Raw genomic sequence first — 24,836 nt, forward strand, 5'->3', positions numbered from 1 at the left:
TTACTGACCTTCAGTAAACCTAGGTGCAGTAAGACATGTCCGTACCAGTTAAACCAACACACACCAGCCAGCTTTAGTATCAGCTATTAATTCAGTATTGAACATTTCCTGGATCACACAGCCCTGAAATTTATTCTAACGTCTTCAATACTTTGAAGTATTTAATTTGTAAGCACTTACTTTCAAGTCAATTAAATAGAGTTCATTTGCAAGCTAATTTTCATGTAAAGACAGAGAGAACCAGAGATCTCAGTTTTTCTGCTTGAGTTTAAAAAAAAAAACTTTTTTTTTCTCTTGAGAACTCAGAGCATTTATATCTCAAAGGCACAAGAAGAGAAATGCAAATCCCGCCCCTAACTGCTCATCTAAAACCCAACCACCTCGGTTATTTCCAAGGATTTTTCTCTCCAGTTTCCGATTACCCACTAGACAGTAATGCATCTGTCATTCACTCACATTCACACGCCTCACTTTCAGCAAAACCAGGGAGGCAGACCAGGTACTGAGACACACACACATCCCACCAAGAGAAAAGCCAAATTGCTAAAGGCCCACTTTGATACAATAGCAAATTGTTCTCCAGGTCTCACGGAGCACCGAGCCCAGTGCTAAAGTAAAAGTATCATTTTCTTCCGTTTATGGCGGCATAGCTGGAGGTCTCCCGCTTTTGCAACATGTGCCCTGAGGGCCTATCAGACAGAACAGAGCTCTGACCACCCATACTTAACTATTCCCGACCAGCCTTGTCAAATATCAAGCAAACAGCAATTCCGAATGGCCTCTTGGGGTCACAGCCCGGTAGCCCCCGAAGGGAGACTCCCATCCAGCGCCTGGTGAGCCCCGAAGGGGAGAACCCAGCCAGTGCCCGCCGAGCCGGGGCGAGCGGCCAGGGCTGGCGGGCGCCCACCCGCGCCCCAGGGGAGGCCGAGGCGGCACGGAAGGCTACCCTGCCGTCGCACAGGAGCCCCGTAACTCTCCTGCAACACCTCAACCGGCCGGGGCAGGCGCTGACACACACGTGCAACCAGCAAACACGGCCGCAGACAAAAGACCCCCGGAGGAGGACGCCCGGGTGGCTCCCAGTGAGCCGGGAAGGGACGGAGCCCAGGTGGAGCGCGGGGAGCGCTCCACAGGCCGGCGTGGCTCAGCCCAAAGCGGACAGACGCGCCACCAACAGACGCGCTAGGTCGCACAGGCAGAGCGCCAGCGGCGGCGTCGCCCGCAAACCCCACGTCCACTGCCGGCGGAGCCTCCGGAAGGCTGGGCAGCTCCGGCACGAGGGCGGCCCCTTCCCGCAGGGGCGAGCCAGGGGGAGCGGAGACGCCGCCCAGCCAGCGCGGGTGCGGCCACTCACCTCCGAGCGCCGCGGGCGTGGCGTGAGGGCCGCAGCTCTGGAAGCTTCTCGGCTCCAAACAGGCGGCCGGGCCGGCAGGCAGAGCCCCGCCCAGGCCCGGGGCGGGCGAGCTGGGACCCGGGGAAGGGCGGCCACAGCCTCCGAGGCTGGCTTCACCAGAACCGGCACCAAACACAAGTCTGTGCGCCCGACGCACAGGGAGGCCAGACAAACCAAGACGTGGGCCTGGGGGCCAGGGAGGTGGGAGGGGCCAGGACGCGCGGCCCGCGACCCCAGAGCCCGGGACGTCTGGAAGGGGCGGCTGAGCCTTTTAAAGGAGGGCGGGGCGGGCGACCCGGTGCGCATGACCGCTGTGCGCGGCTCTGATTGGTTGATGGTGACCAATCCTCAGGGCCGGAAGCTCCGGGCCCACGTGCTCCTGTCATCAAGCAGCTACTTTCTCCCACTTGGCGGCGGTTCTGAGCGTCTGAGAAACTCAGGAAACCTGCAGAGACACTGATGCCTGGGTCCTGGAGAGGGGAGCCGCGGCGGAGGACACCCTGGGACACCCCCTGGGGTCCTGCTCGGTGGCACCCGGAGAGGGAAGTGGCCGTCAGGGAAGCCCGGGGCTCAGGAGGGGCTCGGGCCGGCCCGGCCGTGGTCACGGGGAGGGGTTACGGGGAGCAACGGCTGCAGCCCCGGGCCCCCCGCCCCTCCCCGCCCTCCCCGGCAGCCTGGGTGGGTGCCTCCCACACCCCGGCCACCGCGCCCCACGACCGGTGCTCCCCCACCTCTGAGCTCGCCCGCAGCGGGTGCTCAGGGCCCGTCTGCAAGAGGAAGGAAGCCAGCGGGCCAGGAGGGGCAGCTGTGAGGGGATCCAGAAAAGGCAAGAAGTGTCAATCAACGGCCAATAGTAAGAAGCAAAGAGTTTTATCTGAGCCAAACTGAAGAGGCGCCCGGAAGCCCGCTTCCCAGACGACGCGGAGAAACTGCTCCGGAGAAGCAGGGGCTCGGCACAGCTTTGTATCTTATCATATCTTATCAGAGCAGAAGAACATTAGACAAGTCGGGGACACGTTTCCTCAAGGTTTCAAAGGGAAAAAAAAAACCCAAACCCAAACCCAAACCCAAAAACAGACTATCAGGTCCACAGCGAGTCAGCGTCGCCTCGGCACCGGGAAGGGAGCCTTAATCGGCACTAGCGTCCCGGGAAGGAGGGCGTGTAATCCTTAGCAAGGACCTCCTTTACTTCTGGTCAGCGTGCCCCGCTCATAATTACAGCAGGTGGACAGTGCACGTTTGATGGGCCACAGACAGGCTGCTGCAGTTAGCACCGAATCCAGGTTAACTCACGTATGAGCCAGAATGAGTCCCCGGTATCTCAGTGTATGGAATTTTCTTTTATCGAGTACCCGTGGCCACAAACGGACACTGGGGCTTCTGTGGGTCAGAGCGCCAAACTAGGTCTTACGGCCTGTAGGGCCGTCCCCCAAAAGGGCTCAGATCCCCTACGATATTTCCTCATAGAAATACACAGAAGGTTCCCATCGTCTGCACACACAGTACTTACATACGAGCAGGGAAGGGGGCACAAAGACTGACAGCCCGCCAGGCCCCAGGGACCAGAGAGACGTGTTCTGTTGTCCGTATTTTTCGCACAAGGAAACGGACGCTCAGAGAGTTTGCCCTCCCCGCAAGACCACCACAAATGAGCTGACCTAACCGGTCCTTGGAAAAGCGTGGTCTCAGTTGATGGATGGACTCAGACGTCCTGGAGGAGGAAGGTGGGAGAGACCGGGTGTGGGGAGAGGATTACAGCGTTGTCGCTGCGGGAGCCAGGCGTGCCGGGTGAGAAGCCCAGAGCGCAGAGGGAGTCTTGGCCCAGGAATCTCACGGGAAGTTCCCTTGAGTCTGCTCCAGCCTGAGTCCCGAAAGCCAAGGCCCACACAACCCTGGATTTCAGTTCCCCTGCTGTGACAGGGCGCCCGCGGCGTCCTTGCCCCTGACCTTCACCTGGTCGCCTGCTGGAGACCCAGGTCCTCACGCCTGTGATTCACGTCCCCAGGTCTTCCCCCGGCTCGGCCCTTATCGATGGCCTTCCTCCTACATCACGCTTTGCTTTTTTCTTAAATAAGATATTCCAGCTTTTAGCACCAAGTGCCTCTGGAGGTGTGCGAGAAGTTCTTTGGGGAGAGGGAACCTGACCGCGTCCGTCACGCTTAACCACAGAGCGCTTCAGGTGATGCTGCCGTGGCCGGCTGGGAATACCTGCATCTTGTAGATCTGCAGTGCATTCCCACCTTACAGGAACGGGAATCTGCCAACCGTTTGCTTTGGAACCAACTTCAAAATCTTTTGGCGTGGAAAGTTTGCCACGTCGGTAAGAGCATTTTTGGGAACATGCAGTGTGACGCCTGCCGGGCCTTTCTGTTATTGTTATTACTGAAGTGCAGTCGGTTCACAGGGCTGTGTCAGCCTCAGTGTCCCTGTACAGGGACTCACCACAGCCCAGCTGTCAAAGTGACCTTGCATTCCACATGAATTTCCAGGTTCCTCACGGGCGCAGGGGTCTTGGCTGTCCTGCTCATATTTAATTATGAAAAACCTCAAACAGATTAGCGAAGTCTAAAGACTTTCGCCCCGAACACCATCTCCACACCACCTAGATCGTTCGACAGTACACACGTACTGTTCACGCTTTGTCACGCCTTCTCCCCATGTAGCAGTCCATCTTCTTTTGGAGGCATTCCAAAGTAAACTGCAGACAGTAGCAACGAATGCTCAGCGTTTGCTGAGAGCTTTGTTTCTGTTTTAATGTAAAACCTGAATTCACAAACCCTGTCAAGACATAAAACAGTATGACCGTCACCAGGAAAGCTGCCCGGGCCCCTTCCTTGGACCCCCTTCCCACTCACCCGGAGCTGCCATCAATCGTTTTGCCTGCTCTAGAATTTCGTGTAAATGGAAGCACGCACTACGTACTCTCTCACGTAAGGCTTTTTCCCTGCAGCACCATTTCTCTGAGATCCCGGCCGTCGGGAGGGCACTGGAGGTGTGGGCAGCGCTGTGTGCACGGGTGAAGGTTCCTCTCCTCGGACGACGCTGTGGTCTCCCGGCTGATGGAGTCCGGCCAGGCCAGAGGCTCTCGGCCACTTCCCCTACTTCAGGTCAATTTACAGTGACTTTAGTCACATCCACAAAGTACCTCCACGGTGACATCTAGAAGAGTGTTTATTATTTTTTTTACCTGTTTTTTTAAATACGCAGTTTACTTAACAAAGGTACTGGGGGTTGCTAACCCAGGACCGTGCGCACACTAAGCCCGCCCTCCCCCTTTTGTCTTTTAACATGGAAAAGACCCACAAGAGAGTTCAGCATCGTAACCGTCTTTAGCTGAACAGCTGAGCAGTGTTGTTCGCACTCCCGCAGTTGTGTGACCAGCCTCCAGGACTCTTCATCTCACAAGGCTGAAACTCTCTCCCCACTAAACGACCACCCCCGCTTCCCCGCCCCTCAGCCCTGACACCACCGCCCTCCTTTCCGTCCTGCGGACTGCGGTCCTCTGGATCCCTGTGTAAGTGGGATCGCTCCGCAGTCCCTCTTTTGCGGCTGGCTTACTTCACTCCATGCTGCTGTTGTAGCCACGCTGTTGGTTACGCCAGAATTTCCTTCCTTTTTAAGGCCGAGTAATACTCCACTGCACGCATGGACCACATTTGGTTTATCCAAGGCTCACACTGATGGATGCTTGGGTCGCTCCATCTTTTGGCTGCTGTGAACAGCACTGCCATGAACGTGGGTGTGCAGATCACTGGTTTAGTCCCTGCTTTCAACACACGTGGGGTGACGGATCCCTTGATAATTCTGTTAATCTTTTGAGGACCCTCCATACTGTTTCACATTCCCACCAACAATGCACGAGGGCTCCCTCCCATTTCTCCACAGCCTCACCAGCCCTCGTTATCTTCTGTTGTGGCTGTTGATTTGACAGCAGAAAACAAAATTTTATTGGAACATGGCCATGGTCGTTCATGTAAGCACTGTCCCCGGCAGCTTCTGCCCTACAATGACAGAGGTAGATGGTTGCAACAGAGATGGTACGGCCTGTAAGCCCCAAATATTTACTATACGCCCCTTAACAGAGAAAGTCTGCCGACCTCTGTTCCAGAGACTTGCAGCCTGGCGGAGGGGACAGGACATGCGCCGGGATCAGTGAGCAGCAGTGGCAAAGTCCCCCGAAGGGCCCGCGGTCCACAGCGGTGTTTCTTTGTATTGCTGAGCAGGACCTACCGCCTAGACGAAGCATAGTGTGCCTGTCTCCTTTCCGCTGACGAACGTTGGGGTGTCTCCAGTTTGTGGATAATGCTGCTCTGAACATTCACGTCAAAGTCCTGACACGTGTCGCCGGTTCTCCCAGGCGGGTTCCCGCGGGAGCTGCCGGGTCGTGCTTAAGTTCGTACTGAGCTCTGTCAGAAGTCGCTGTTTTCCAGAGCGGTGGTTCCACTCTGAATTCCCAGCAGCAACGTGTGAAAGTTTCACCAACCCCACAGCCCCCCAGCGCTCAGCCCCCGCTTCTGACTGTCGGCTGTCCTGGCGGGGGAACTTCTACCCGGGGACGGGGTCCCTGGCCCTTGTCGTGTGCCTGTCGGTGATCTGCTCGTTGGCTCTGAAGTGTCTTCGCATCTGTCCTCCAATGAAAACGTCACTTGTCTGTCCTTTTTTTGTGCACGTGGGATGTAAGTCCCTTTTGAGACAGAGGTCTTGCTAATATCTTCTCCCAGTCTCTGGTTTATCCTTTCATTTTTTGACCTGACCAAAATAAAAAAAGCAAACGTTTTTATGTCCAAATTATCTTTTTTCTTCCGTGGTTTATGCTTTTTGTGTTGTATCTGAGAGATCTTCGCCTTACCCAGCATCATAAACCTTTCCTTCTATGTCTTCCTCTCTGGGTTTTGTACTTTCAGTTCTTACATCTATCACCCACTTCAAGGTAACTGTGGGGTATTACCTGATGCACAAAAGGGTGAACGTTCCCCACAGCGCTGCCTCCTCACGGGTATCTGACTGCCCCAGCGCCATTTGTTGACGAGAACTCTTTGGCAATTTAAATCCTCTGCCTCCTTTGTGGACAGTCAGCTGGCCAACCTCGGGCTCGTTTCTAGACTCTCTTATGCCACGGCTCTGCACATGCGTCCTTGCTCAGTGCCATGCTGTTCACTACGGCTTTACACAGACAGTAAATTCAAGTACTTCAAATCCTCCAACTCTGTTCTTTTTCAAAATCCTTCTGTCTGTTCCAGCTTACGTTGAATGTTAGAATCAGCTGATCACTGTCTGCAGTGAAGCCTCCTGGGATTCCAGGTGGTGCTGCCGGGGCTCTCGTATCAGCTGCTGGAGGCACTTGCTGCGTAACAGCTCTGGGTCTTTCAAATCATGAAGGTCGCACATGCGTCCACCTGGGTCTTAAGTCAACAACACTTTCATAGGTTTCAGTTGCATGATTTTTCTTAAATTTATGGTTGAGACCTTTTGGATGCATTGTAAATAGAGCTTTTAAATTTCATTTTTCAGTTTCTTACGGGTGGTATGCAGAAACACAGCTGACGTTTGTACGGGAGCCCGCGTGCTGCAGCCTTGCTGAGTTCCCGTCGGTTCTAGGAACGCAGTGACAACAGGGCTTTGGGACTTTTCTGTGCACAAAATCAAGTTGCCCACGAATGAAAGCAGACCCCCTTCCCGACCCGCGTGGCCTGTCCCATTGCCTCGGTACAATAACAGAAACCCACGTGCAAGCTGAGAAGCAGCTGAGTGTGCACGTGGCCTGCGTTTTTTACCACTGCGTGAGGAGTTACTATTTTTTCAGCGCACTGCTGACTTTGATTTGCTGATATTTGCTAAGGATTTCTGTGTGCTCAGAAGGGGGGCCCTTCTTTAATTTCTTTGTCTTGCAATGTCTTCGGTGCTTTTGGAGTCGGGGTGACACTGGTCTCAGCAAGAGAGCCGAGCCGCACTCCTTTCTCTTCTTCTCTCTAACAGGGTTCACGTCAGGATTCATGCTGCTTTTTAAGTTTTCGCCAGAATTCATAAGTGAATTCGTCTTGCCTGAAGTTTTCTTTCTGGGAAGGTTTTCAATTATGAATTCGATTTCCTTAATTGGCATAGGAACAATTCTGTTTTTTGGAAAATTTTGAGTCAGTTTTTGGAATACATGGCCTTCATGGAATTTTTCCATTTTGGTTAAGCTGTGAAACTGACATACATTCATTCATAATATATACTCATTTTCCTTTTAATGTCTGGAAAATCTGGCGTGATGTTCTTCAAGTGTTTGGCTGTCAAATCAACGTTCATTGCTTTATTCGGCTTCTATTCTTCTGTTTCTTCTTGCGTTAAAATTCATCACTTGCAAATACATTTTAGGAAAATCTTCTATTTGACCTAAGTTTTCAAGTATTTCAGCAGATAGTTGCTCGTAACATCTCCACATGGTGACGTTTTAAAGTTCATGCTTCCCCGTTTTTTCTTTTCTTTTTCTTCTCTTATCAGCCTCGGTAGAGCCTGGTTCATGGTTTTCTCTTCAGGAACGATCTCATCTTGCAGCCCTCTTGCGTGTCCGCTTTTCCTTTCACGTGTTTTCTCTCCTACAGACCCCGCTTTTCACCCCTGCCGTCCTTTAGTCACTGTCCCCCGTTTCTGTCCTCTGCCCATCCTGAGCGACATGCGCCACTCGCCCCTCTCGGTCTCAGCGGTCGGCGCAGCTCACGTACGCTTGACAAGGTCTGATACGTAGTGGTTCCATTCCGATGGATTAAAAGTTTTTGCTTTTCTTTAAACCCAGGAATTATGTAGGAATTTATGTTTTCCTTTCATAATTTTAAAGTTATTTTTGTTGAGTCATGAGTAACTTACTTGAATCTTGGTTTAAAAACACACTAGTCAAGACAGGCTAGATCATCCTGTCGGAATAAACAGCCCCCACATCCCTGTGACTCAGACCAACAGGATTTTCATCTCACAGACACTACAGGACCATCAAAGCTCGGCAGGTGGGGCGCGCTCACTGTGGCCACCTGGACGCCCAGGTTGGTGGCCCGGCCGACGTCCCCACGTGGCCTGTTGCCGTGTGAGCGGTGACAGGAGGGAAGAGGAGAGGCTCCTCCGGCGACTGGAAGCTGCAGGCCACCAGGGGCCCGCGTCACGCTGCCCACACTCAGGGGCCAGAACTCCCCACGCAGCCAGCCCGCTGACGAGGGGCAGAGGTGGGAGGCGCAGGCCTGCTGCGTGCCTGGGAGAGGGGAGCTGCCTCGGGCAGACGGCGCAGCAGGGTGACAGCGGGTAGCAGTTACTGATACTTCTCTTAAAACCTGGTCAGCTTTTGTCAGCGTTCCACGTAGTCTCCATCTGCAGAGGGTCGGGGTCTCTACGTGGCAGACGCATCAGACTTCTGGGTGTTAAGCCTTACCTCCGAGCGCCCTGGTCTCCGCGCTCCCTCAGGAGCTTGGCTCTGATCTCCCGCGCGGCTGCGACGCCGATGCCGTCGCCTCTCCCTGCAGCTGTGTCCACGTCGCGGAGGTGATGCTGTCAGCCTTGCTTCCTCTGTGCTCTGATCTGCAGCCGTGTCGTCACCTGATCAGCAGGGCTCGCTGTTCACCGACACCGGCCGCCCTCACTAGTGCACCCTGACTTCCCGCCCGAGATGCACACCACACACCGGATCCCCCCGGGGCTGTGGTAAGGCCGATGCGATCCCGTTATTCCTGACTTTCCCCCGAGCACACAGATCCCAGACCAGGCCCTCCGTGTCTGGCTCCCTCCCTGCATCCACGCTGCTCTCAGAAAAGCTTTCTGGGTTTCTTGCCCCAAAAGCAACGCAGGACAGAGGCAGCCTGCCGTCATCGGCTGCGGGCTCAGGGCGGCGCCGAGCAAGGAACCGCCTGCGAGGCTCTGGGATGTTCACGTCACCCATGGCGCGGCCTGGGGCAGAGACAGAGCCAGCAGAAGGCGGGTCCTCAGGAAAGAGCTGACTGGAGGCACTTTTAAAAGGGCGACTTGTATCCTGGGTGCATGGATGTGCCCTGTTGGATGACGGCCGTCTTGTTGGCAGCCGGAGGCGAGGGAGGGAGCCCCACGAAGGAGACCCTCCACTGAGAGCTGGGCCCTGCGTATTCCTGTGACCTCGAAGCTTCTGGACTGTTCTAAGCTTTTGGGCTCCTCCCTCCATATGCCCGAGGTGACAGTGCCACCAGCAGGCCTGCAGCCCGCTCCACCTGAGGAATGGAACATGGCTAAGGTATGCCTCGCTTGGGCGGGAGACAGACTTCAGTGTAAGAGACGCAGGAGCCAGGCCAGGGGGACAGTCCCCCTTTAGGGCCAGACAGACCCCCCCTCAGGTCCCAGCGGCCTTCTTTTCCGCCTGCTCTTGCTCCCTCCTCAGTAAGCGGGGCACCCTCCTCAGCCTCTCCCCAGCCCCACTCCCACCCTCCAGGCAGCAACAGGACCTGGACCCCGGGGAGGGCGGTGGCCACACACAGCAGGGGCTGGGACGAGTGGGAAGGGAAGAAACTGGGGGCCGGGGTGGGGGTGAGGAGAGGGTGTAGGAGGCGCCCAGCCCCGGGCACGGGAGTGCAGGGACCACCTCGTCCAACCTGGCTCCTTACGGGCAGCACCTGGGCAGGAGAGTGGCCAAGAGTCCCTCGAGGAGCCGCCCCAGCACCCCCGCCGGCTCTGCTCACAGGGCCCAGCGGCCGCCTCCCCGCCCCTCCCTCCCCGGGAAGCCGGGGCCCAGAGCTACTTAAGTGCCGCCCACAATTTCCTCCGTCCTTCTGCGTCTCTTTCTGGGATGCTGCATCTCGGTTCCTTCCATGAAGATTCTGGGCACCGCAGTCAGGGCAGGAGGTGGCGGGCCGGGCAGAGCTGGCCGGGGCAGGGGCTCAGCCAGCAGCTGTGGGACCAGCGAGGCCTGGGCAGCTGTGTCCGCCCGCTGTCCCGTCCCCTCCCCTCTGGCTGGCGTCCCCGACCTGCATGACCTGAAGGGATGAGCATTAGAAATGCGCTGTGTGGGCATAAACACCGGGGAAAAGGACTTTGGGGAAATCTCCCGCAATCAATTAGAAACGCCCCTAAACCTCCCCGCTCCCCTTACCGTGAAGACTGCCTCGGCGCTGTGGGGGTGCACTCGTGGGCATCCCTGAGCACCAGTGACACACAGGCAGGCTGGTGACACCTTGGCTGTGGCCTCCAAGCCCAGGCCTGCATTTGTGCCCGGGAACGAGGCTACGGACGGGCTCACCTGGCAGGGCAGAGGCCCCTCCACCCAGGAAACCCGACCGTCTGGGAGGGCAGGGAGGCTGGGGGCCCAGAAGGGAGGGGATAGGGAGGAGGGGGCCTCTGGGTGGGATGTGGCTCGAGTCCCCAGCCAGGTGAGCAGAGCAGGGGTGCTGGAGGCTCAGGGGTCAGCCCCCTCCCCACAGCCTGGAGAATTAACTGCACATGAGGAAAAGCCTTTCCACAGGTGGCTGATTTTGGATGTGGGAATAATTCTGCGGTAGTGGAAAGCACGTGGCACATCCGGGCCACAGGAACGCGCGGATGGGGATGGAGGAGCTCCTGATGCACCAGCTGGGAGCGGACAGCCTCCATGCCAGCCTTGCAGGCCTCGACCCTCCACAGGGGCAGCCCCAGCTCCCACCAGCCCTGCCTCTGGTGGGGCGGGGCGGGAGGCCACGGGGTTTCTCCCCAGTAAGGCAGGTGCAGCCGCCAGGGGTAACCGTGCACAGGGGGGGCCGCTCTCTGCTCAGTGAGGGTCACGGTCCTGGTCCCGGACTCTGCTTACCTGGCGCCAAGCAGGAGGCTTCCCAGCCAGTCTCCGATGCCCGCGACGTCTCCAGCGGTCTTCACTCGAGCACCAGCGAGCTTCTGCTCTGGGTTTTCGTGCTGCTGAGACACGCTTCAGCCTTGGACAGCCGGGAGGGAGGGGCTTGACTCAGATGCTTCTGAAACTTGGTCAGTATGGGCAGGTTCTGTGGGTCTCACTGATTTTTGGACTCTTTAAAATAGGAGGCGCAATCAGAAACTTGGCGTTGAATGGAATTAACATCTGAAGGACCGAAAGGACCTCGTTGTGAAGACGAGACGAGCTGCTTCCCTGAAGCGGCCTCAGCCCCTCGAGGCGCAGAGCCGGGAAGGGCCAGGCTCCACCCTTTTTACTGCTAACTCACGAACGTAAGAGAACTCAATCCGTGCTCTTTGACTCTTGGGTGTTAACTTGATTTAATATCTTACCTTTCGTTCCTCCCTGAAAAATTATGAAAGGAGGTTAATGTTTAAATTTGGAACATTTCCCGTTAAGGTTTCATTCTGAAGTATCTCAGGTCGTCATATTATTTCTCTGCAGAGCCTCACGGAGGTGACGCTGGACAAAGTGACTTGACCATAGTCTGTGACGGGAAATTGAACAAGGACGCAACGTTCGGTCTTAGGTGTGGGGTGGTAGAGAAATTAACTAATCAGTGGGGTTTCTGAGCCATTTCAGAGCCGTCTGGGGACAAAATCTGGACTGGCCAGTGGAGGTCCCCTGAGGACATCCCAGGAATGTGCCCTCAGGGATGGGGGGTCTCCAGGCTGGCTCCCTCCCCCGGCCGGACAGACACCCCTGGGCTAACTGGGGCGAGGGGCTCAGCCAAGGGGTTTAAGGAAGAAGCTCGGGGCGGCTCTTCCCCTGGGGAGGGGCAGACTCCCTAACTTTCTGGTCTCTCTCCACTTTCATACCACTCCCTCCACTGCACTTGTATCAATACTACAGGCAGCTTTTTTTATTGAAACAATTTTTTTAAGAGCAGTTAGGTTCACAGCAAAATTGGGAGGAAGGTACAGAGGTTCCCATGCGCCCCTGGCCCCCCGCGTGCACAGCCTCCCCCGTCCCCCTCGTCCCCCACCAGATGGGGCGGTCGTCACAGTGACACCCGTTGTCACCCCAAGTCCGCAGCCTACGTTAGTCCACGCGTGGTGCTGCACACCCTGTGGGCTTGGACAGCGTGTCATGCGGCATGTGTCCGTCAGCGCGGCGTCCCCCAGCCCGACAGCCGCTGACCTTCCTGTCTTTTCCCAAGTGTCATTCAGTCCGGAGCCTTTTCAGATCGGCTTCTTTCACCGAGTAACAGGCATTTACGTCTCCTCCGTGTCTTTGTCATGCATGACTTGTAGCTCGTTTCTTTCCACTGCTGAGCAATGATATCCCATTGTCTGGACTCTAACACAGTTTATTTGTCCATTCACCTACCAGAGGGCATCTTGGTTCCTTCCAAGTCTTGGCAACCACGAATAAAGCATCCAGATGCCGAGATCTCTCAGGACCAGGAAGGGCGGCCCCAGCTCACCGGGACCTCCAGGCCCGGGGGACACGCCGCTGCAGCCCAGGGGCAGGCAGCCTGTCCCTCTGCCCAGTCCTCCCTCCTCACCAGCCAGACCACTCTGCACACATCCTTGGGGACTGTCCCTCTCAGAGCCACCTGCAGAGGACCATTCTAAGGTGGCAGGCGCTTTCGTAAGGGGACGTGTGTCCATCAGTATCTGAGCTGGGGCCGCTGCTCACGTGGGGCTGAGGATGCGGCCGGTTACAGCTTGATGTTTCCTTCCTGTTTTCGGAAAACTGGGCTGAACAAGACACGACCGGCTGGCCCGGGGGCCCAGCCAGGCTGCCTCCTTCTCCAGGCGAGTCCCCCTCCAGCCCACGCCTCATTAGGAGCACTCCTTCTCCATCTGTCTGTGTTTTCCCACCTCCACGCCAGAAGCTCTTTCTAGAGCTGCGGAACTGGTGCTCCATCCTGGGCCCCTTTACCTCCACATGTGTTTCTCAGGAGCGATGCCCGCGCCCCTCCTTCCTGAAGGTGCCGTGACGCGCTCTCCGGAGATCCCCTGCGGACGTGTTTCAGAGAAGGGTCACCACCAGAACCGTGCAGGAAGACGCGTCCGCTGTCGGGAACCTGCACGTGGGCTGAGGAGCTCCCTGAGTGGTCTGAGTTTATTGCTCGATGACTGGAGTGTTGCTGGAAGCAGGGTGGAAGCAGGCAGCTTTCACAGTCGAAGAACGGGTGCTCATTCTCTGGAAGGTTCTGGACATCACTTGAACTCTGGTATCTTTTTAAAGCTGCATATTCACTGTCCGTTTCCTTCCTGGAAGTTAATGTTACCGTTGTTTGCTGATTGCATTTCTCATCCAGAACGCCCACCGGAGCAAACAGACGATAAAGCCAACAGGAAAGTCCTTCTCCTCTCGGCTGATTTTTCAGCTCCTTCTGCACACTACAGACAACAGTTGCTTCTCCCATTCCACGCAGTAAGGCAGAATGAGGGGTATTCGGAAAGAGACTTCGCAGGACGCATTTACTTTAAGTCAGTCCTGAACCCAAGCTACACAGGATCGTTTTTGACATCTTCTAGTCTGTTTAACGATTCTTCTCTGAAACTGTATTTTAATATGGAATGAAGACTACATTGCGACCATACATTTTTCATGCTACGTTGGTGTTTAAGGAAGAGGTTGTGTTACCAATAATAATAATTTAAGAAAAGGCCTTTTTTTTAAATTCCCCAAGCTCAATATACATATTTCTTTCATAATTACGAACTTAAAAAAACCCGTCTCAGATGTAAAAATGTGGACTGGAATATGTAAACTCGTGGCTAGACCTGAAAAACAGGGAGAAAACGTCACAACACTGGAAAAGCCACTGCCGGGAATCCTGGAAATGGGAGGCCGCGGTGGGGGAGGCGGAGGAGAGCGCAGGCCCCGCCAGGGAGGGCGGAGCTGGGACCCCCGCCGGGGGCGGGCAGGCTGCATCCTTCTCTGTCCCCTGGTCACCACCGGGGCAGCGGCAGCTCTGGGCAGCAGGCACAGCCGCCCCGTCGGCGCGGGCCGCCAGCTGGGCGCCAGCCACGCTGAGTCCGGGCGTTTGTTTTTCCTGAGAAGTCACTGGTGTTTCATGAAAAGACTTCGTGCTCATTGTCAGTTCAGATAAGGCAGTAGGAGTGTCATGAGGGTACTTTTTGCTTAGAACGAGGCTCGCCGTTGCCCTGGCGGCGTCAGGGGCCCCCGCCCCGTCGTCCCCCGGAAGGTCTCCAGCGGTCCTCAGCCCTGTTCCCGCGCGCATCCGGGGGATGGCCCTGGCAGCATTCCCGGGCTGCAGAGCCCCGGGTGCCGGGCCGCGAGGCAGCGTCTCTCCAGGAGGGCACCGCCCTGCGTGGAAAGCTTCCTCCTCCTCCTCCTCCTCTGCTTCTCTGAGGGACGAGCCGCACAAATGCCTCCGCCACACAGTCAGTCAGAATGCAGGACAGCGTGGAAAAGCGAGTGGGCCCGACCCAGAGAAACAGCATCCCAGGCGCCTCTGGGCGGCTCGCCTGCAGAGGGACGCCCACGCTTGCGGCGTCTGTCGGAGGCACGACCGCTGCTGCCAACGCAGAAGGCTCGGCTCTTGGGGAAATATTGTGCTTTTCTTCCTCGGGTTCTCCATTTGCTTTTGTTTTTGGAAACTTCAAACGCTACCAGGGCTTGCAGCCTGTGGCCTGGGCCATCAGTTTGTTTTCTCTCTGGTCCATTTGATCATGGTTTCTGGCGAGCGGTACAGGAATATTAATTTGGCATACAGATCCTCCTCCAGTTCCAGCTCCCCGGTCTCTCGGACTAAAAAGATGTCCGTGCACAGCTTCAGAATCCGATCCACATTCGGGAGCTCTTCAAACATGATGGAGTGAGAAATCCCGCTGAAAAACTCACGGACAAACTTCCCGATCACCAGGACAACTGAGGCATACAGCCCCATGATGCTGAAAGAAGAAAGAGAGAGAAATTACATCTGGCAGCTAAGTGTGCTTAGTGACATGTCCAAACGAAAAAATAACATTTTCCCTCCAATGTCATAGAAGATATGATAGACTTACCAAAGCTTTTCCCTTTGGTGAAAATACTTTTTTTTCTGATTAAAAAAGTTATGTATGCTCTTTGTAAAAAAAAAAAAATTCCGCAGTGCAGGACCGCAGGACTGTGGGACGGGAAGCAGTGTCCACAGCGTCCTGGATGACCTCCAGGTGGCCGTGCTGCGTGCGTTATACCATAAACTACACCGTGTATGTGACACAAATGCAACTGCACCTCCTTCACTTTTCTGTACCTGGGACTTTTCACTGTAACCATATTGTCTTTCTCAGAGATTCATGTTTATAATTCAATTCTGGACAGAGAAGGACTTCCTAAGGGCTCATTCTGCAAAATGGGAAAGTTTCTGTTAGTGTCTTGTAAGGGCTGTGCCTGTCCTGGGACTTAGGGCAGACCCTGGTGGAGTGCTAACGTCAGGCCTGTCCAAAGCGGGGGCTTCGAACTAACCCCGTATCTACGAAGGTCAAAAGGAAAAATCAGCAGAGAAGAGACGACTCTACTTAATCTCTGGTTTAAACTCTGAATCGCACCAGGCTGTGCCGGAACAGGAAGTAGAGCAGCTGGAACTGCGGCTTCCGGGCCTGTCCTCCGCGGGGCGACTCGCACGAGGCACCCTGACTCCCGTGGGGCTCTGGCTCCTCAGTTTTTATAACGAAAGGGCCGAGGACCAGCGATAACACTGAGCCTTCGGGGAAGGCCCAGGACTTCCACCCTCACGGGGCGGGAGGTGGAGGCGGGCTCTCGGGGCGGCTCGCTGCACGCGGCTCCTTACCCGTAGCCGGCCAGGAAGCCCAGGCTGGGGGGGCTGACTTTGTCGTTGAAGACCACCAGCTCCAGGGCCTGCGCGTGCTGGTTGTAGAGCCGGCTCCCCGTCAGGTTGAGCACCCACCACTCACTGCTGGACTTGGCGGTGTTGTCTCTGGACAGGATGATGGTGATGTTCATGAAGTTGTTTTCTGGAGAAGGAGACGTGTGAAATCCAGTTAGCGAGAGACTCTAGGCTTCAGTGCACCTCAGCAGTTCCCGGGGGCAAAACCTGGTTGGTGCCCACGGCATCGGGTGCAGGGGAGGCCACCTGGGCGTGTGAGCTCTGCAGGTGGAGAGGGGGGTGGGCCGGGCGTGGGGGTCTCCCTTGTTCACCTAGAGCCCAGTCCTGTTGCTACCCAAGGCGGTGGCCACGGCACAGGGGACAGCAGAAGACCTGTCACTGGAGCATCTTTGCTGATGAATCCTAACAACTAATTAGATGTTTAAAACCCCAAATAACTGACTTTTGATGGAATGGACGGATTCCTTCATACAACCATCGTCCACTGAGTGTCCCTGTGGAGGAAGGCTCTCTGTGAAGTGCTAAGGGCTTAGCAAGCTGCACACAGCCCAGCTGGATGGGAGACGCCGGGATCGCGAGCACTCTTCGTGGGCACGTGGCACCGCCTCCGGACCTGCACTGACAAGGTCTGCACGCTCGGAGAGACCACTTCTGGTTGGTGTGATCCAATCCGGGAGGGCTCCCAGAGGAGACGACTTCTGAGCTGGGTCTGGACGGGTGAGGACTTTGCCAGGGCGAGGTGGAGGGGGGAGAGGAGATCCTTTCAGGGAAAGTTTCTGGCATGAAGCCCTGCAAAGTTCTGAAACCCCGCAACAAATGCTCAGTGACTGCATACACTAAGCAAACAGTACAAGACGTGGATGCTGAAGCTTGGAGTGGCCCCGTGTGGGGCTGTGTATGAACACGCTGCCCCCATCAATGATAAGAGGGCCCCCCCCCCGAGGACCTGGGCTGGGGGCTGTGAGCTCTGCGAGGGCAGGAACCTGTCCGCGCAATCTCATGTAACCTCCTGGACCAGAGAAGTCCATGAAGGTGCCTGGCAGTAAAGGTCTGTTTATTGGATGGATGGACAGGAGGAGACATGGATGGACTGACGGACGGGCGGAGGAGAAAGGAATGGCAAGAAATTGGCAAAGATAAAGTACTCCGCCAGGAAGAACGTGAACCACGCAGAACACCCGGGAGCAGGAAACACCTTGGTTCTGACGTCTGGAGACTGACCCGAGGGGGCTGTCTGGTCCAGGTTTGGACTCAGTTCCCCCTCATCCTGGTCGTGTAGGCTCAGCGGAGTAATTCACACGCCAGGCCTCAGCTTCCTCACCCATACACTGGTGAGACCACTAAGCTATGCTAAGTCTACCTTGGGCAGAAGGTGAGAGATAACTCAGCAAGAAAAGCTCGTCAGATGAGCTGTGGGCAGGATCTGAGAGCATTTCGGCTGCGTGGTGCGGGGAACAGGACTTTGTAGGCTGGACCTCAAATCACCCCCAGGCAGACAAGCCAGTGTGGGGACAGAACGTGGTAAAGTGGAGGAGATTAAAGATGCTGCAGGATGGAGGGCAGGGAGGGGTGGCCGGGACATAGGGAGAGCGGATTTGGAAGGGAGAAAGGGCACATCTTTCTTTGAGGCTGAAGAGAAAGAGGAAGGAGGCAGAAGGCCTGGCTCCTGGCGGGCTGGGAGAGGCTCCAGGAGGAAGGCAGCAGGAGACATCTGCTGAGATGAAGCCGCGGGGAGGGGCCTGCTGCCGGGCAGGAGTGCTGGGGACAACAGCTGCTGGCGGGGCAGGCTGTGCTGCCAGACCAGGCCTTCCCAGCACGTTCCAGACTGGAGGGAAATGCTAACTTTCAGTTCATCTTGAGACGACCTCTCAAGACACTCATATTTCACCACATCTCCGGGCTCTCTGTTTGCTGATCACCCTCTGGGCCCTCTTTCCGGCCTCTGTTTCCCGCAATTTCCATGGGGCATCCTAACTGTTTCCTCACATCCCTGTCCTTCCAGCTAAGCCGGAGCCTGGCACACGACTCGGGACAGTGAGTGACCCACGGTGGTGAACGGGCGACCGTGAGCTGGTCAGCGCATCGTGCTCCATCTCTACCAGATGGAGCCTCTCGTCTGGCCCAGGTGGCTGCCGAAGTCCCACAACGCCTGATGAGGAGCAGCAGCCAACAGCACCAGGTCACCACGTGCCGCAACGGCCACACTGAAAACGTGGCCTCTGGGTACCGTGTTGGTACCCAGCCGCCCTTGGGCTGGACAGAGTCCATTTCCTGCTGCGTTTTTACTGTTTTTAGTGCGGGGCCTTCACAATAAAACGTCGTTATGATGCAGTTTTCTGCCAGGGACGTGGTTGCTGATAGAAACAAGGAGGCAGATCCTGATCAACCAGCACCTAGTGACTAAATGTGGGTCTAAGTCACCAGGCTCCACAGCCACGAACAGCGGGAGAGACGCCTGGGCTCCGGGCGAGCGCGCGGTCCCTTCCGGCCGGTGGACGTGCCCGGAGCCTCACTTCTCATAAACCGTGTCACGGGGGAAGAAAACGGGAAAGGAACCTGACGAAGGCTGAAAACGCCCACGAACAGGAGCTGGAGGGCGATGCTAAAATCGCTCCCTCGTTCTTACCAGACAGAAGCTGCTTTATGGGTTTGGAGTTGGAGTCACTGGGAGCCTTCACGTAGTATGGGTAGATCCTTTCTATCGTCCTGCGCATCAAGGAAGACAAGAGGCAGTTAAAGTCTAGTTGCTTAGCCCGCGTGAAACTGACTGTTTCCTTGCTGTTTCTGACCTTGTTTCACACCAGTGATGATCAGGGCCTTCACATAGCTGTGCAACATGCAGCCCTCGTAGTGTCTAGGTTTCCACTGTCATCGGAATTCTCTGACGGTGAATGAACACATTCGCCGGCTTCTAACCAGACACTCACCTCTGCTCACAGGCTGGTGAACGGCCTGAAACGGCTAGGGATTTCCCCACACCTGTGACTTCTCTGAAGCAAGGGGCAGTGACCACCCTTATGGAGAAAACACTGAGCAGCCTGCCAGTTTTAACTTTCAGGATTTCAGAGCTCTCTACAGTGAAGTGGGCTGCACGATCTGACCCAGAGACGGGGCGAGGGGAGGACTGAGACCGAGCCCTCAGCCCATCTCGGCACGACCGGTACCCTGGACGGGTCAGTCCATCTCTCCAGGCCTGTCTCCTCGTCTGGAAAGCGATGGGGGAGGACCTGGCGGTGCTCAGGGGCCCCTTGTGTTCAGTGGTTAACACGGGACAGCACAGCTCAGGGCTGCTTCTCGGAGGTTCCCACTCTGAACGCACTGACCGGGCCAGGCAGACGGGGGCAGGGCTGGCGTGGCTGGTGGGCTCGGGAACACTTCACTTAGCAGCTTGAGCTCAAGAGCAGTTTTTCCTCCTGCTGGGTCTCATACTAGAATCTCAGCTTCCCAGCTTGATGCTTGGAATGCAGCATTGCGTGGCAGGATGATACAGTAAGAGTGCTTCCCCTCAAATTTCCACTTCCCCCAGCCTTCCCCTCACCTGCCCTGGGTTAGCCAGGCAGTCAGTGCCTCGGGGGCGGGAGTAATAGTAGGGAGGGGTCTCACGGGGTCTGCCCCTGGCTTTTGGTGACTACGGTCAGGTAAGAGCGAGGTTTGCCACCGGAGATGAGCTCAGTCTGCCCTGGGTGGTGCGGGCGAGCGGCCGGGAGGAAAGCCGACTTGCTCTGACAGCACTTCGGGGACTAAACACGCGTCCACTTGAGTCACCAAAGAAGGAAGAAATCGCATTTCTTGGACACAAATTTGTAGAGGACAGTTTGTACCAGATACATGCACCCCTCAAAGCCGTATTAACAATAACAATCAACTTACACCGGTGTTTTTGAGCTTTCTGTGCTGTTCCCTGCAATCATTTTAGCTATATTCTCTCGTGTAGTATTTGGAAGAGGAAAAGAAAGTTTATCTGTTGCTATTTCTGCTTTTGCACCCAGACTCATGTTTCTGTGAAGAAAAAAAAAGAAAAAAAAGAGCTCACTGTCAGGGGTTCTTCACAAGCCTGCAGGAGATTAAAACCACACTAAACTCTCTATTAATCTAATCAAGGCTTCACTGGGTCCACAATTGTGAACCCCGACCAGAAGGTCCACTTTCCCTTTACACCCGGCCTCTCAGACACCCCAGTTACACTCAGGGGGGGCCACAGACACCTTTAAAGCAGATCACAGGTGAGGAGGAAGGGTCTGGGGACCCAAAGAGAAGTGGTCTTGATGCCCTAACGGGACCTGAAACACTGTTCATTAACCCAACGATATTTGTCTCCACAGGGACGCACAGAATCCACAATTCAAAAAGAATGTTCACAATGAGATGCCACCTGTCAGAGTGGCTATTATCAAAAAGCAAGAAGTGTGGGAAGGGATAGACGGGATTACAAAATTGTAGAACAGATAAACAAGATTATACTGTAAAGCATAGGGAAATATACATAAGATCTTATGGTAGCTCACGGAGAAAAAAATGTGACAATGAATATATATATGTTCACGTATAACCGAAAAATTGTGGTCTACACTGGAATTTGACACAACATTGTAAAATGATTAAAAATCAATAAAAAAAAAGCAAGAAGGAACAAGAGCTGGGAGGATGCGCAGAAAAGGGAGCCCTTGTGCACAGCTGTCGGGAAGGGGAATTGGTGCAGCCACAGAGGGAAACAGTATGGAGGTGCCTCAAAAAATTAAAAATACAACTATTGTCCATATGTTCCAACAATTCCACTTCTGGGGATTTATTCAAAGAAAATGAAACCACTGACTTGAAAATCCACCTGCACCCTCATGTTCACGGCAGCACTATTTACAGCAGCCGAGCGTGGAAGTAACCCACGTGTCCATCAGCAGAGGACTGGACAAAGAAGACGCACTGCACACGATGGAATATTGCTCAGCCATAAAAAAGAATGAAATCTTGCCATTTGCTACAAGACACATGGACCTTGAGGGCAACAGGCTAAGTGAGTATGTCAGACAGAAAAGGACAAATACCATATGATCTCACTTATATGCAAAACCTAAAACACACTAACTCACAGATACAGAGAACAGGGTGGTAGTGGCCAGAGGTGGGGGTTGGAGGGGTGGGCAAAATGGGTGAAAAGCGTTAAAACAGTAGAGACTATCAGTTACAAAGTAAGTCCTGGGGCTGAAACGCATAGTGTGCTGACCACGGTTAATAAGACTGTACTGTGTGTTTGAAAGTTGCTAAGAGACTCTATTTGAAAAGTTCTGAGAAGAGAAGGCTTTTTCGTGACTATGTGTGCTGACAGGCATAGCTGGCCCGGACGTGGTGATCGTTCGAGACGGACACCAACGCCATTATGTTGTCCACCTGGAACTAAGACAATGTTGCATGACAATCACAGCTCAATAAAAAAAGTTCAATCAGAAATTGATTTTAATTTTTTTTGTTTTCTTGGGTTTTTTGGTAGTTCTTTCAAGGAAAGGTTAGGAAGGGCATTTTCGGTGGTACAGAATTCCATGTGAGGAATTTATGACATTTAAAAGGAAAAATAAGATTAAAAAAGGGGTTCTTTAAATTCTGAGTAGCCTCCTTCAAAACACCTCTTGACTAACTCCTTGTAAATTCACTTCAGACGCTGGATGGAGTTCTTTCTCCAATCGTGATTCTTTCCTAATCCCAACCAAGAAGCTGGAATTGTGGACCCAAACGAACCTATCACGTGACTGCCAGAGTCCTGCCTGCGGTGAAGCTCAGCTGGTGTATCGTGTCCAGGCCCCGAGCCGGCCCCACTGACTCCTCGGGCCTCGGGAGGCAGGAAGGGTTCCTAAGGCTGTGGGGTCGTGGCCACGTGTGGCCAGAGGCTCAGGGTGGGTGGCAGGCTCTCCCTTCCCCGTCCCAGGATGGCCAAGATGTGCTCACAGCTCCCGCCTGGAGAGAGAGCCTCTGGGGCTCCCCGGCTTTGAAGGCAGGTGAGGGAGAACCCAGGGCTCTTTGTCATCAAGTCCAGACTCCAAGCTTTCGGGGAAATCTTACAATTTACCCGGCTTGGTTTCATTTTGTGAGCCATCACCCTCTTCCTTTTCCCTCTGCCTTTCTCCCTTGTTCACAGAGCCCATTGCCAGCCTCGTCAAAACTGAAATTATTAGGAAAAAAAGAAACTAAGAGGGTCTTAGTTTTGTCCATGATTCCCAGGCAAATCATTATTTAATAAGAAACAAAGACATCAGTTACAGCATCGAATGGGTGTTCCCAAGAAGTAAGGTCAACCAAGATCCACATTAATCAAAATTTTCCATCCTTCCACGCCCCCGCCCCCACCCCAAGTTCAGACTGGCGGAAGGGGGAAATTAATGCATGGAAACATAGTAACTACCTCTGAATACTCCATGAAAAAACAACAGAGAAGCTACTATTGGGGTCCATGAGCTCCTGTATCATTTTCTGCTTACTGGGAGGGCTGATGGTCCACAAAGAATTTGAGTTTCCTTCCAGCTCTGCTACTGTTATGTCTTCTTTTTCATAATTTTCCAGAAATTGCATAGCACCCTGTGTGCACACAAACACATGTGCATAGATGGATCAGACACCGGACGATGGGGAAAGCCGGGCGTTCCTGCTCCTCCTAGCTGACCGTGCGGAGGGTCCTCCTCCGCCTCTGAAAGGCACGCTCCTGTCACAGGCTGGCCTGTGTGTCCCGGGCGCTAACAGCCCCTGTCACACTGCCAGACCCCAGGGGTGACGTCGCCACACCTGCAGCCACGGAGTCCCTCCAATTAAGCAGTAAAGACAAGTCAGATGATTTCGTGTCACTTTTCCTTCCCTGGAAAGAAGGAAATTTATCAGCTCTTGGGGAAGGGCCCTCTTGCCAGAGTCAGACTCACTATCCACCCAGGACATCTGGGCCTTCTCCCAGCTGCTCGTCCGTCAAGATCGGCTTTGACAGCGCCATCATAGGGTGGTAACTTTACACAAGAGAAAAGCAAATGTTTGCCTATGCACCCGATTTAAATAAAAAACACTCTCTGTGAAGCACAGGCTATCCACGCCAAGCCCTGTCACTGAGGTTACTGAAGGCGTGGGGAGTGGGGAAGGAGCTGCGCTGGCCGCAGCCCGCCCCCAGAGCATCACCCTGGTCTCACACAGTAGAGCGTGGTAATCTTGTTTTTGTTAATCATTAAATAAGTAGTATTGTTTGAGAATTTGAGGAATTCTCATGCTGCATGTAGTCTTTGTGACGACTCTTATTACAAAGGAAGTTGCTTGGAAAATCTGTCATGATTATTTTTTTTATTTTTATTTTTTTGGGGGGGAGGTAATTAGGTGTATTTATTTTTTATTTATTTACTATTATTTTTTAAGTGGCAGTACTGGGGATTGAACTCAGGACCTGGTGCGTGCCGAGCACACGCTCTGCCACTGCGCTGTGTCCTCCTCACGACCCTGCCACAATTCATTCAGCCAGTCCCTACTGGCTGAATCCCCAAGTCGCTTCCAGTTTTTACTAATAAAGGAAATGCCATCACAAGTACGTGCAACAGGGAGCTTTGCGCAGAGTTTGAACCACTTTTTCAGGACAGATTCCTGGAGAACTCACAGTCAAAGGGATCAATGTATTTGCCCCAATGGAAAGAATTTAAAAATTTAACAAGGGTCCACACGTGCTGTGCTTCACATTAAAACGTTCTGAATTAAAATTATGTTAATTAACACTTACATCCCAGAGGATAAAACTTGACATTATAGGTTGTCACAACGTCCGGTGTCCAGGAACATGCCTTACACAGCCGATAACCCTGGGAAGTCCTGCCCGCCACCTCCGGCCACGGCACGGAGTATGTAAGGTGACAGCCGGCCAGCTGCCGGGAGGCGGGCCCCCAGAGCCCGACCACATGCAGGTACTTACAGTGTCCCTAGAGAAAGCTTTGATAAATTTATGAAACTGTGGCTGGTCCATCACTTTCAGCTGGCTCTGCTGGGCGCTCATCGTGAAAATGGGCTGGAAAACAAGGCGCACGGACTGGTCAGCCTTCCCCAGCTCCTCCTGGGCTCAGGGAAAGCTTGCCCACAGCTCCCTGCCCAGGGAGGGCCCTGCTGGCACTCGGAGGCCCCTCTGTGAAGTGGCTGCCCCAGGCCAGGCCCAGAGCACAGCCACCCCTGGCTGCGCTCCGCCCCGTAGCCCACTCGTCACGTGTTTGCAGAACAGGCAGCCTTCAGGTAGGAAACGTGGGTCCACAAAACCCAAGGGAGTCCCCTGGGTGGGCCTCACAGCAGGGCACAGCGGGGGCGGGGCGGGCAGGTGGGGAGACTGCAGGAAGGGCGGCCGTTACCTGGTACCCGCCCAGGGTGATGGTGACTGAGACGTCCAGGGGCTGGTTGGTCACGCCTGCGACAGACTTGACCAGGGACATGAAGAGCAGCGGGAACCAGACGATGCAGATGAGCAGGACGATGATCATGCCCCCCATGCCGTACTTGACCGCCTTCTTCTTCTTCTGCCCCCGCGGCTGCGGGTACCTCTGCAAGGGAGGGCCCCGCGCTCAGGCGCCGCCCCGGGGGCGGGGTGCTGCCTGCACTTGGCCCCGATTCTGCTCTGAGCTGGGGGACAGTCTTGTCCCCACCAGACGTGGGGCTGGAAGGAGCTTGCTACACGTCTCCACGGTGGCACCCGGGGCCCATTGTGGCCTGAGTGACGTGTCCTTAAAACGGCTGTGTGGGGACCTGCAGCC

General features: G+C 54.7%; 1 protein-coding gene and 1 long non-coding RNA gene across 6 annotated transcripts in view; one reads left to right on the forward strand and one right to left on the reverse strand.

Moving 5' to 3' along the window:
• Positions 1–2,045: 2,045 nt before the first annotated feature.
• Positions 2,046–6,169, forward strand: LOC140689053 (uncharacterized). 3 transcript variants are annotated; one of them, XR_012063937.1, is made up of 3 exons: positions 2,046–3,713; positions 4,344–4,500; positions 4,691–6,169. It is a non-coding gene; the product is annotated as an uncharacterized lncRNA (long non-coding RNA). The 3 variants fall into 3 exon arrangements; XR_012063938.1 differs by having other exon boundaries at positions 2,046–2,356; positions 3,469–3,713; positions 4,344–6,169; XR_012063936.1 differs by having other exon boundaries at positions 4,344–6,169.
• Positions 6,170–12,251: 6,082 nt separating this feature from the next.
• PIEZO2 (piezo type mechanosensitive ion channel component 2) overlaps positions 12,252–24,836 on the reverse strand; it is a 283,354-nt gene continuing 270,769 nt past the window's right edge. For all 3 annotated transcript variants that reach the window (XM_072949278.1, XM_072949277.1, XM_072949279.1), the window contains 7 exons: positions 24,438–24,626; positions 24,014–24,106; positions 22,484–22,656; positions 19,963–20,091; positions 18,719–18,798; positions 16,036–16,219; positions 12,252–15,154 (listed from right to left, as the gene is read on the reverse strand). In XM_072949278.1, the coding sequence (XP_072805379.1) occupies positions 14,902–15,154; positions 16,036–16,219; positions 18,719–18,798; positions 19,963–20,091; positions 22,484–22,656; positions 24,014–24,106; positions 24,438–24,626 (1,101 nt within the window). In that variant the 3' untranslated portion in view covers positions 12,252–14,901. The remainder of the gene's footprint in view (positions 15,155–16,035; positions 16,220–18,718; positions 18,799–19,962; positions 20,092–22,483; positions 22,657–24,013; positions 24,107–24,437; positions 24,627–24,836) is intronic.

Source organism: Vicugna pacos, chromosome 24 (assembly GCF_048564905.1).
Source record: "Vicugna pacos chromosome 24, VicPac4, whole genome shotgun sequence".
Classification (NCBI taxonomy): Eukaryota; Metazoa; Chordata; class Mammalia; order Artiodactyla; family Camelidae; genus Vicugna; species Vicugna pacos.